At 53.2% G+C, this 13,296-nt stretch overlaps 1 protein-coding gene across 1 annotated transcript in view; it reads right to left on the bottom strand.

Moving 5' to 3' along the window:
- Window positions 1–13,296, bottom strand: part of CDH16 (cadherin 16) — a 52,504-nt gene that overhangs the window by 13,375 nt on the left and 25,833 nt on the right. Inside the window, exons 11-14 of the mRNA XM_038740709.1 lie at window positions 11,157–11,233; window positions 9,941–10,129; window positions 6,818–7,059; window positions 624–754 (exon numbers count right to left, since the gene is read on the bottom strand). Of these exons, the coding sequence (XP_038596637.1) occupies window positions 624–754; window positions 6,818–7,059; window positions 9,941–10,129; window positions 11,157–11,233 (639 nt within the window). The remainder of the gene's footprint in view (window positions 1–623; window positions 755–6,817; window positions 7,060–9,940; window positions 10,130–11,156; window positions 11,234–13,296) is intronic.

Below are 13,296 nucleotides of genomic sequence, written 5' to 3' on the forward strand. Positions count from 1 at the left end.
GAAGAAGCGGGGATGGTGGTAGCGGTGGCAGCTGGTGACAGAAGCGCTGTGCTCCGCAGCCCAGATCTCCCATGCAGCCACTGCCCCTTCTGCACCACCACAAAGAGGGCTCAATGGCTGGGGTGAGGGGCGGAGGGGTGCAGGGGTGTAGAAGAGGGACTCTGGATGAGGCGGGGGCCTTCTGAAGGAGACCCGGAGGAGGCCTGGGGGGAAGGATTTCGGGTGAAACCTTGAGACCACAGGGGACAGAGTCGCAACAAAGATGGTGACCCCCTGTTATAACCTGATGGCATCCCCTCCTTCCTCTGCCCAGCCCCACAGCAAGCGGGAGAGGTCAGGTGACCAGATGGCCCTCAATAGGTGAGACAGTCACGATTTTAGTGTGGCAGGGTGGCAGCCATAGAGGTGGAGGATGAGGGGTAAGAGTATCCCCTCCCCCCTCACCTCGTCTTTCTCCCCTCTCCCTCTTTCCTTCTCTCCCCCTCTCTCCGTTCCCTCCTTCTCTTTCTGCCACCACCCTTTTGAGCCTTACCCCTCATCCCGCCCAGGTGCCAGTGGGTGGTCAGGGCAGGCTGGAGACTGGCTGCCTCTTTCCAAACACTTGTCAACACCAGTCCTCTTACCCCGCTTCTGGGCCACAACCACCACCGTGTGCTCTCGCCCCAGCCTCGGGTCTAGCTCCTGCTCTGTCCGGATGGCTCCCGAATGCTCATCGATGGACAGCCACTTCCTGGAATCGTTCCTCAGTGAAAACCTGGGAAGAGAACAGTCATGGGTTGGGACCCTCCCTCCCTCTTTCTTTTCCTTCCTTCATCTTCCCTCGCTTCCTAGCTCCCTGGGGCAGGAAGCTGGCAGACCAGTTGACAGGACGGGGCTGCAGGGATAATAATAATAATAATAATAATAATGTTGGTATTTGTTAAGCACTTACTATGTGCAAAGCACTGTTCTAAGCGCTGAGGAGGCTACAAGGTGATCAGGTTGTCCAATGGGGGGCTAACAATCTTCAGCATGGCTCAGTGGAAAAGAGCCCGGGCTTGGGAGTCAGAGGTCATGGGTTCAAATCCCGGCTCTGCCACTTGTCTGCTGTGTGACTTTGGGCAAGTCACTTCACTTCTCTGGGCCTCAGTTCCCTCATCTGTAAAATGGGGATGAAGACTCTGAGCCCCCCGTGGGACAACCTGATCACCTTGTAACCTCCCCAGCATTCAGAACAGTGCTTTGCACATAGTAAGTGCTTAATAAATGCCATTAACATTATTATTATTATTATTATTCTCATGCCAAGGAGGGCAGAACAGTGGACACTGATAGCATGGTCTCGGGCCGGGGCCTCCTGGAGTGGGGACCATGGGGGCTCCACCCAGAAGGAGTGGGCCCTTGGGACCCTGAGTCAATATTGATTGTCAAATTGACTGGGATCCGGAAGAGTGGGATGGGACTGGGAGTCAGAGACGGACTGGACAGAAGCCGGACCAAGTTCTACCCAGGGAAAAAATGAGCTTGAAATTTTAAAATGAATAAGAAAAGAATCCAGCCTTTGGATGGGGCCTCTCAGAAGGGGACCTGGAAGAAATCCTGGGATCTGGTTTGGGAGGAATTCAGCTCCATGTCCAGCCTGAGGGCCCAGGATGAAGGTTGAGGTGACTGGGAATGGGGACCTGGGGAAGAAGAGATGGGGAAGGGAGAGGGAATGGGAGAGAGTTGGGAGGAGAGGGGGAGGGAGAGAAGGGTCGTGGTGGGAGATGCCCTCAGCTGGGAGCCTTCAGACAATATGAGGAGACTCAGACTCCCCTGCCTCCTGAGGGGATGAGACAAAACATCTCAGCTCCCACTGGGGGTTTTCCACAAATGTCCCCTCTGACTGGGGAGTTGGTATGGCACCCAGTCCTCCGGTAAAGCAGCTTTTGGATTCCTGCCACGGTATGGCCATGGCATTCATTCAACCGTTCAATTGATTTATTTATTGAGCGCTTACTGTGTGCCGAGCACTGTACTAAGCTCTTGGGAGCAGTACAGTGGTGAATCTCGGTGCCAAGGTCTGATAGGGCTCACAAACCTGATGTTCACCCAAAAGACAGCCCTGACCAACCAACTCTGGGCCTGATACTGGGAAGGGTAAAGCCTTCTGGGACCGGCGACAGCGTCCCCACTGCAGCCACCACAGTGCCGGGCCAGGGGTTGGAGCGGGACAGTCAGTTCCTTCCTGTCCCCCTCGTCCCCCTCTCCATCCCCCTCGTCTTACCTCCTTCCTTTCCCCACGGCACCTGTATATATGTATATATGTTTGTACATATTTATTACTCTATTTATTTATTTATTTATTTATTTTACTTGTACATATCTATTCTATTTATTTTATTTTGTTAGTATGTTTGGTTTTGTTCTCTGTCTCCCCCTTTTAGACTGTGAGCCCACTGTTGGGTAGGGACTGTCTCTATATGTTGCTAACTTGGACTTCCCAAGCGCTTAGTCCAGTGCTCTGCACACAGTAAGCGCTCAATAAATACGATTGATTGATTGATTGATTGATTGATTGATTGGGCTGGCCGGGGGATGGAGTGGAGCAGGTCGCCACAGAGCCAAGCCTAGGGAGGGAACAGGACAGGGCTCCACAGATCCGAGCCTGGGTGAGGAGCGGGACAGGCAGCTTTATAGGACCGGCCTGGGGACGGAGGAGGGCAAGCAGTTACAGAGCCAAGACTGGGGGCTTTGGAGTCAGAGGTCATGGGTTCAAATCCCAGCTCCGCCAATTGTCAGCTGTGTGACTTCGGGCAAGTCACTTCACTTCTCTGGGCCTCAGTTCCCTCATCTGGAAAATGGGGATGAAGACTGTGAGCCCCACGTTGGACAGCCTGATCACCTTGTATTCCCCAGCACTTAGAACAGTGCTTTGCACATAGTAAGCGCTTAACAAATACCATTATTATTATTATTATTAAGTGGGACAGGCTGCTTGACTGGACCGGCCTGGGGATGGAGCGAGACAGGTTGCTTTAACCAGGTTGGGCGGAGGACCGAGCAGGGTAATAATAATAATAATGATGATGGTATTTGTTAAGCGCTTATACTGTGTGCCAAGCACTAAGTGCTGGGGTAAATACAAGGTAATCAGGTTGTCCCACATGGAGCTCACGGTCTCAATCCCCGTTTTCCCGATGAGGGAACTGAGGCCCAGAGGAGTGAAGCGACTTGCCAAAGGTCACTCAGCAGACAAGTGGCGGAGCCGGGATTAGAACCCACGACCTCTAACTCCCAAGCCCGGGCTTTGCCACTAGGCCATGCTGCTCCTCAAGCAGGCCACCACAGAGTCCAGCCCGGGGACGGAGCAGGGCAAGCAGCTTGGCCGCGCCAGCGGCTGCATCCGTGTGTGTCCGGCTGGGGTTGGGGCCCATTGCCCCAGCCCCTCCCTCTCTTCTTCCTTCTGCCCATCCCTGCCCCTCCTCCTTCTCCTCCCCCATAATAATAATAATAATGGCATTTATTGAGCGCTTACTATGTGCAAAGCACTGTTCTAAGCGCTGGGGAGGTTACAAGGTGATCAGGTTGTCCCACAGAGGGCTCACAGTCGTCATCCCCATTTGACAGATGAGGTAACTGAGGCCCAGAGAAGTGAAGTGGCCTGCCCAAAGTCACACAGCTGACAATTGGCAGAGCCAGGATTTGAACCCGTGATCTCTGACTCCAAAGCCCAGGCTCTTTCCACTGAGCCACGCTGCTTCTCATCACTGGCCCTCTTCGTCCCTCCCTTACCCCCGTCCTGCCCTTCCCCTGTGGGGCTGGAAATAACCTGTAAAGGTGACTATGCTGTAGCCTGGGCAAAGGAAGGGTGGACGTGGGGGTTGCTATGGCGCCATGTTCCCTGTGCCCCCAGATTCATTCATTCATATTTATTGAGCGCTTACTGTGTGCAGAGCAGTGTACTAAGCGCTTGGGAAGTACAAGTTGGCAACATACAGAGACGGTCCCTACCCAACAGCGGGCTCACTTGGGCTCTGAGTGGCAGGACAGATCCCCCACCCCAGGAAGGTACCTGATGACCCCAATTCCCAGATCCCCAACTTCCCAGCCTCTCTTCTTTCCCCAGTCCTTGGGCAATCCATCCCCAAGACTCGGGGCAGGGATATGAGCAGGGGCAGGGATGGACCCCAAGCATTGCTGTGGAAGATGATCCCTCAGCCTCTCATAGCCCCTCTTAAGTCTTATCCATAATAATAATAATTACGGTATTTGTTAAGTGTACTACGGGCCGTATTTCTAGACTGTGAGCCCTGCTAGACTGTGAGCCCACTGTTGGGTAGGGACTGTCTGTATATGTTGCCAACTTGTACTTCCCAAGCGCTTAGTACAGTGCTCTGCACACAGTAAGCGCTCAATAAATACGATTGAATGAATTTACTATTCTATTTATTTTGTTAATGATGTGCATATATCTTTAATTCTATTTCTTCTGACGATTTTGACACCTGTCTCCATGTTTGGTTTTGTTGTCTGTCTCCCCCTTCTAGACTGTGAGCCCACTGTTGGGTCGGGACCGTCTCTATATGTTGCCGACTTGTACTTCCCAAGTGCTCAGTACAGTGCTCTGCACACAGTAAGCGCTCAATAAATACGATTGATTGAATGAATGAATGAATGAATGAAAGCACTGCTAGACGTTTTTTTACCACCGTATATAGCCCCGTCCTGCCCACATTCCCTGCCACCATGCACCCCTCCTCTATTTATGCCTTGAATTTATGCCCCCTCCTTCCTCTCCCCTTCTCCCCCCCCATCCCCCCTGCCTTACCTCCTTCCCCTCCCCACAGCACCTGTATATATGTATATATGTTTGTACGTATTTATTACTCTATTTATTTATTTTATTTGTACATATTTATTCTATTTATTTTATTTTGTTAATATGTTTTGTTTTGTTGTCTGTCTCCCCCTTCTAGACTGTGAGCCCGCTGTTGGGTGGGGACCGTCTCTAGATGTTGCCAACTTGGACTTCCCAAGCGCTTAGTACGGTGCTCTGCACACAGTAAGCGCTCAATAAATACGATTGAATGAATGAATGAATGAATTTGCTGAGTGTTTTTTATTTTCCAAGGCGCGTTCATACCGCTTCTGGCATTTTGCCCTCGTAACATCCCCAGGAGGTAAGCAGAGGCAGGTTATCTCCTCCCCATTTCACAGATGAGGAAACGACAGCCTAGAGAGGCGAAGTGACTAGCCCGAGAGGTAGAGCCGGGCTCTTTTCCCTAGGCAACGCTGCTTTGCGGAAATCTAACCTCAATCCTTCCCACTGCATTCTCCAGCCCCGGCCCCCGTGCAGCCCCAGAGACTATGAGCTTCCCCTCAGCCAGGTCGATCCACCCAGGCCAGAGTGAAAGGGGTCCTGGGCGCCAGTCCAGAGGCCATTTGGGGGCCAGGGTTCAGGGGCCCATTGAGGTGGCGTGAGCACTGGGAGAAGTCTCCGGGGGAACTCTGGTTCCAGCTCGCGGATGGGGCATTTGGGCCTTCTGGCTTCCCTCCTCCTGCCTCTCTGTCTTGGAGACCAGAGGGGTCGGTGACTGGCTTCTGCTCCCACAGCTCCCCTGGGCTCCCCCTCATTGAAGCAGCGTGGCTCAGTGGAAAGAGCCCGGGCTTTGGAGTCAGAGTTCATGGGTTCGAATCCCGGCTCCGCCAATTGTCAGCTGTGTGACTTTGGGCAAGTCACTTAACTTCTCTGTGACTCAGTTCCCTCATCTGTAAAATGGGGATTAAGATTGTGAGCCCCCCGTGGGACAACCTGATCACCTTATAAGCTCCCCAGCGCATAGAACAGTGCTTTGCACATAGTAAGTGCTTAATAAATGCCATTATTATTATTATTATTACTATCTCCCCATCTTCCCCACTGCTACCTCTTTCCTCCCTCCAAGGGGCTGCTCCGCCAGCCAGACGGCAGGGCCAACTGGGACCAGGCTCCTCTGCCCATTGGCAGGAACACGGCCTGGGCCCTGCTCCAGCTGGAGCACTCATTCATTCATTCATTCAATCGTATTTATTGAGTGCTTACTGTGTGCGGAGCACTGTACTACAAGTTGGCAACATATAGAGACGGTCCCTACCCAACAACGGGCTCCCAGTCTAGAAGTGTGTTGCGGGGGTGCTGGGGGGGACAGACAACAAAACAAAACGTGTCCCCTGCCTTCTCACCCCCAGGCTGGAAGGGTCTCCTTGCCAATCTCTGGTCTGCCTTGCCCTCCCACCCATGGGGGCTCAGAGATAGGAGGGAGACAGGTGGAGCTGGGATTCAACTTGTACTTCCCAAGCGCTTAGTACAGTGCTCTGCACACAGTAAGCGCTCAATAAATTCGATTGATTGATTGATTGATTGATTGATGGGGCCGTCATTAGGGCAGCCCAGACATAGGGAGTTCAGAGTCCGATTGAAATCCCTGGCTCCTTCCCACGGCCTCCTCCTCCTCCTCCTCTCCCGGCCCTCCCACTCGTACTCAGTCGAGTTGCTTCTGGCGCAGGATCCCCAGCTGACTGCAGATTGTTTATCTCCCGCAAATGCTTCAGTTCCTTTTCTTTTGTGTAGTGCTCTGCATCCAGTGAGCACTCAATAACTACCACTGGTTGATGGATTGATTTTGACTATTCCCCAACGCTAAGTACAGCACTCTGGGCAGAGTAGGCACCCAGTACAGTGAGTGCTCTGCATGTTCAGCGGGCTCCCAGTACAGAGCTCTGCACCCAAGAAGCATCCCAAACTGCGCCCTGCAGGCAGGAGGCCCTCAGCCCAGCGCTCGGCACCCAGTTTAGGGAGGATGCTGCGACACTTTACCTCAGGAGATGAGTCTCCAGATTGAGCACCTGGATGGTCAGCAGCACTGTCCCAGGCGGGACATCTGCCGGAACGCTGACCTCGTACTTCTCCTGGCTGAAAACCAGGGGCTCCGGAATATCTTCCACCAGGATGGTCACCGTCGCTGTGGAACGGGGGCCCGGCTCAGCCCCCACCAAATCCTCTGGGTTGTGAGCAGTTACGATCAGGACATGGCTCTGGGCTTCTTCATAGTTGAGTTTCTGGAACCAAAAGGGACTGTTATTTGGCTCTGGACCCACCGACGTTGGGCTGGCGGCATGCCCTAGGTCAGGAGCCGGCTGTCCCCCAGGAACAATGTTCCAGATCGGTGGGGATGGGGGGAGCCAAGGCCTATACTCGACAATTCCCTAGCGATCCAAAACCGTGGGCCCTCGGGCGGCTGATTGGTTGGCTGATTGATTGGTGGTTGCAGATGGACCATGTGGCCCCACTGACGTATGGAGGGAGACAGAGACGGAGTCGGAGAAGTTCAGAGTTGGCCCAGGAGCGGACTCTGACTCCGTCTGATGTTCCCGCCTTCCAGGGTGACTGCGCCTGGCCACCAGACGACCCCCGGGCCCCGACCTCTCCCGGCTCAGTGGAAAGACCCCGGGCTTTGGAGTCAGTGGGCAGGGGTTCAAATCCTGGCTCCGCCACTTGTCAGCTGTGTGACTTTGGGCAAGTCACTTCACGTCTTTGGGCCTCAGTTACCTCATCTGTAAAATGGGGATGAAGATTGTGAGCCCCACATGGGACAACCTGATCACCTTGTATCCTTCCCAGCGCTTAGAACAGTGCTTTGCACATAGTAAGCGCTTAACAAATACCACAATTATTATTATTATTACCCCCACCCCCGGCACACCCGCCCGCCCCATCATGGCTTTAAAAATGGAGACCCCGTTACCCCAAGGTGCATACTGAGCGCAGAATCCCTGGGCTGGAAGAGTCCAGCCCCCTACCTCCAGGCAAGCTGCTCCCCCATCTTTCCAATGTATAACAATTTCTGCAGTCAGGAAGGCCTCAGCTCTCGCCACATAACCATCCCATCATCTTTTCCTCAACCTTCTCTTCCCCGGGATAACAGCCCCCGTTTCTTAAACTTTCACCGGTGGAAAAACAGGCCAAAAGGACGGGCCAGTTTGTTGGGGCCCAAGGCCTGTGGGCAGACTGTCCCCACTCCCACGGCTCTGTGATTTGGAGCATCCTCTCTCCCACTGGGTGAGGTGCCTGACTGCCCAGGGCACCTCTGGCCCAGGCCAGGGCACCCCTGCCCACTCAGCAGGCTTGGGAGAGGAAGCCCGGCTTCTTGCCTTATTTGGCCTGAGAGAATTCACAGGGACCCAGCTCCCGGGATCCCCTCCCAGAGGGAACAATCCAAATCACAGTCCACCCCTCCGCCCAGCGTCCCCGGGGCCCCGTATCACTCGCCCCGGGCCAAGCCCCATGAGGTGTTGGCAACCACCCACTCAAACAAGCCCCAAAGGAAGACAGACCTGCCCTGCCCGCCTGCCCTCCTGTCAGGCCATGATTACAAACACTGAGCACTCAGACGTATGCCTCCATGCACACCTGGGCACTCACACAGTGCACACATCTGCATAAACTTGGAAATGCAAACAACCACATGCACACTCTTACGCACACATACCCGCCCACTCCCTCACTTGATATTGTCACCACCACAAGCAAGTTCCCCTGTTCCTTTGAAGGAACTGGGCCTGACTGGCCTCTCCTTCTTGGAGACCGGATGGAGTCGGGAGCTGGGGGAGGGACAGAGCAGCCCCCAGCCTTTATCAATACACCCCCCGCCCTGGTGTATATGGACAGCGGGGGCAGCTGAGACAGCTGTCCTTGGAGTGAGGTGTAAAGCGTAGCTATGGTAGCAAGAAGCAGCGTGGCTCAGTGGAAAGAGCCGGTACAGTGCTTTGCACATAGTAAGTGCTTAATAAATGCCATCGTATTATTATTATTATTTGGAGTCAGAGGTCATGGGTTCAAATCCCAGCTCCGCCGCTTGTCAGCTGTGTGACTTCGGGCAAGTCACTTCCCTTTTCTGGGCCTCAGTTACCTCATCTGGAAAACGGGACAACCTGATCACCTTGTAACCTCCCCAGCGCTTAGAACAGTGCTTTGCACACAGTAAGCGCTTAACAAATGCCATCATTATTATTAGTATTAGTATTATTAAAGCTGTGCTCGGGCCTCCAACTGTCAAGAGGAGCTTCATCCCAACTGGCCAGGAGGAAATCACCAAACTCCCCTGACACCAAGTCTCCTCCTTTTGATTTCCAGCGCTGGATGAGAGGCTGGAATCCCAGGCCCTGAAACCAGCAAACACTTCTTCTGCGGCAGTGGCGGACCATCCGGTGGCAGCCTGCCCTGCTGCCACCGCTGCCGCCACCACCACCACCAAACTTGGCGCTTGGGGTCTCTGGGCAGTTACCCTGCAGCTATTCCTACCGGCTTCAGGTTCTGGCCGCCTTCCTCCCTCCCTCCCTGTCTCCCGCCCTCCCATCCATCTTGGGCTGCTTTAGGCTGGGATCCCCGGGAGGCAGTGCAAGTGCCCAGAGCCAACTGGGCAGTGGGCCAGGCCGGACCTAAGAGAGGAGATTTCCCTCTGCCCGCTTTCCAGCGTTACCAGCAATCCTCCGCACGGGTGGGGCTTATCGCTGCACAGATGTTTCCGTGTTCCCGCTGTCATTCGTGTTCCTGTGCCTGTATGTCACCAAATGCCCAGTACCGTGCAGCACAGCCAGCAGACGCTCCATAACTACTGTAGCTACCCCGACCACGGCCATAACCGCCGCTGCTACTGTGATTCCTGCCCTGGGTGCTCCAACTAGCTCATTCTGGATGGATCCTCGCTTATGTCTGTATCTTTGTTTCTGGCCCACCTCCCCCGTTCGACTGTAAGTTCCTTGAGGGCAGGGACCAGGTGCTTTGTTTCAGGAACAGTACCAGTTCCGCACAGTGGCACCCAATGGATACGCCAGAAGGATTGAGGTGGGTAGGGTTCCTGGGCTGCCCCAGTGTCCCTGGATCCCGGGGGGGTAATGGGTGTCCCTCTCCCCCGAGCCATCTCCGCTCCCCGTCCAGTACCTTATGAAGCCGGATCCTGGCACTGCCGTCTTGCTGGTCGGATTCCAGGGCAAAGGTCCCATTGTCGTTTCCAGAGACGATAGAAAAGTTGATGAGTTTGAACTCCAGCTCCCAGTCAGCGTCAGTGGCGGTGAGAGTAGAGACCAGGGTACCTATGGCAGCATCCGCGGGGAGGCTGACCGGCCCATACTGGGTGGGCCAGGAAAAGAAGGAAAAGGCTCCAGTCCCTCACTGGGTCCTGGGACAGAGTCGGTGTCAACTGGGTGGCTACCGTGACCCCAGGGAGGGCGAAAGGGTATGGCCACCGCACAGGCTAGGTCTGGCTTGGGGTCCTGCGCTCCTGGGACTGCCTTTGGTCAGCGGAGGAGTCAGAACGGCTCCTCACCCAGTAAGCGCTCAAGATATACCATTGATTGATAGACTGATCGATCAATCAGTTGATTGATGGACCCTCCCCCCTCTTCCCCCACCCTGCCCCGGCACACACCCCCAGCTTTCCGGTCAGGGCAGGGACCCTGGCATGCTGACTGGGCAACCCAGCCCGAACTGGATGCGACCAGTGATAATAATATCCGTAATTGTAGTGGTCTTTGTTAAGCGTTGTACTAAGTGCTGGGGTAATAATGATAATAATAATGATGGTATTTATTAAGCTCTTACTATGTGCAAAGCACTGTTCTAAGCGCTGGGGAGGTTACAAGGTGATCAGGTTGTCCCTCATGGGGCTCACAGTCTTCATCCTCATTTTCCAGATGAGGGAACTGAGGCCCAGAGAAGTGAAGTGACTTGCCCAAAGTCACACAGCTGACAAGTGGCGGAGCTGGGATTTGAACCCATGACTTCTGACTCCAAAGCCCGGGCTCTTTCCACTGAGCCACGCTAATCAGGCTGGACACAGTCCCTGCCCCACATGGGGCTCACAGTCCAAGTAAGATGGAGACCAGGGCTTGAATCCCCATTTGACAGATGAGGAAACTGAAGCACAGGGAAGTGAAGTGACTTGCTCAAGATCACTCAACAGGCCAGTGGCAGAGCCAAGACTAGAACCCAGGTCCTCTGACTCCTAGGCCTGGGCTCATTCCACTAGGCCTCGTGGCTTCTCAGTGAGGTACCCGAATCCTAGGGGCTCTCATTTGCTTCTCCCCCCTCCACACCTTACCCTCCTAGCCTCAGATTCCCCTCCCTCCCTTCAAATGCCAGGGCTCCACGCATTCACCTGCATCTCTGAGAACACCGGAGGGTGGTCGTTCACATCCATGACCCGAACAGTGACCTCCACAGTGCTGCTGAGGCCTGGAAGCAGAGAGGAGGCTGGGTGAGCTGGGAAGGAGGCCCAGAGGAGGCCCAGTCTGAACCTTGCGCTTCCTCAGAGCTGCTCTCCTGATCTTGGGGGACGGGGGAAGGAGGAAGAGGGGTGGACCGGCAGGACAGATCTCCACTCTGTGCCCTGAGAGGAGGCACTGAAAGGATGTGGGGAGTCAGAACCCAGGGCTCGGGGCCTCCTTGCTGAGGAGGCTGAGGGGGAGGGGGCAGTCAGTGATGGCTTTAAGGTCCTCAATCAGCCCATTCATTCATTCATTCATTCAACCGTATTTATTGAGCACTTACTGTGTGCAGAGCACTGTACTAAGTGCTTGGGAAGTACAAGTTGGCAACATATAGAGACGGTCTCTACCCAACAGTGGGCTCACAGCCCACCCCTCCTACCTAACTTTGCTCATCTCCCACTACAACCCAGCCCATACACTTCACCAGATCTCATCTCTCCTGCCATCAACCCCTCACCTGTTCCCTCCCTCCCTCCCTGGAACTCCCCCGCTTTCATATCTGACACACCACCACTCTCCCATCTTCAAAACCGTACAAAAATCATATCTCCTCCAAGAAGCTTTCCTTGAGTAACCTCTCTTCTCCCCACCCTTTTCTCCCCCCCCCCTTCCACATCACCTATGCACTTCGTCCTGTATCCCTTAAGCACTTTTAGACTTTTAGACTGTGAGCCCGCTGTTGGGTAGGGACTGTCTCTATGTGTTGCCAACTTGTACTTCCCAAGCGATTAGTACAGTGCTCTGCACACAGTAAGTGCTCAATAAATATGATTGATTGATTTTTTGATTAAGCACGTGGATAGCCCCCCACTCCTAACCCCACAGCAGTTACATCCATATCCACAAACTCTGCCACCACAACCTAGCTGTAATTGATTTTAACATCTGTCTCCTCCACTAGACTGTAAGCTCTCTGAGGGCAGGGATCATATCTACCAACTCCATAATAATAATAATGATGGCATTTGTTAAGCACTTCCTATGTGCCAAGCACTGTTCTAAGCACTGGGGGAGATACAAGGTAATCAGGTTGTCCCACGTGAGGCTCACAATCTTAATCCCCACCTTACAGAAGAGGCAACTGAGGAACCCAGACCAGAGGCAGGGCGTGAGTGAGAGGTCTGCGGTGAGATAGATGAGATCAAGGCTCAGTGAGAAGGTTAGTGTTAGAGGAGCGAAATGTGCAGGCTGGGTTGGAGTAGGAGAGTAGCAAGGTGAGGTAAGAAGGGGTAAAGTGATTTAAAGCCGAAGGTAGGACTTGCCCAAAGTCGCACAGCCGATAAATTGCCGATTTGTACTTCCCAAGCGCTTAGTACAGTTCTCTGCACACAGTAAGCGCTCAATAAATACGATTGAATGAAATGAATGAATAAGCGTAGGAGCCGGGATTATAGCCCATGGCCACAGTATTGGGCTCTCCTAAGCTCTAAGCATAGTGCTCTTCACACAGTAAACACTCAGTGAATATCCCTGATTGATTGACTGATGGATGGATGGATGGATGGCAACCAGGTAGTGAGGTGCTCTGGGTTCCATCTGTGATCCCACCCTGTAGCCAAGCCCTTTGGGGGTCAGCAATCCCAGGAGGTCCTGCTCGTTCATTCATTTATTCATTAAATAATTACATTAGAGAATAATAATAATAATAATAATGGCATTTATTAAGCACTTACTATGTGCCAAGCACTGTTCTAAGCGCTGGGGGGGATACAAGGTAACTTATTCAATCGTATTTATTGAGCGCTTACTGTACTAAGCGCTTGGGAAGTACAAGTTGGCAACATATAGAGACGGTCCCTACCCAACAGCGGGCTCACAGTCTAGAAGGGGGAGACAGACATCAAAACAAAATATATTAACAAAATAAAATAAATAGAATAAATATGTACAAATAAAATAAATAAATAAATAGACTAATAAATACGTACAAACATATATACATATATACAGGCTTGGGAGTCAGAGATCGTGGGTTCTAATCCCGGCTCCGCCTCTTGTCAGCTGTGTAACTTTGGGCAAGTCACTTCT

Source organism: Tachyglossus aculeatus, chromosome X1 (genome assembly GCF_015852505.1).
Source record: "Tachyglossus aculeatus isolate mTacAcu1 chromosome X1, mTacAcu1.pri, whole genome shotgun sequence".
Taxonomy (NCBI): Eukaryota; Metazoa; Chordata; class Mammalia; order Monotremata; family Tachyglossidae; genus Tachyglossus; species Tachyglossus aculeatus.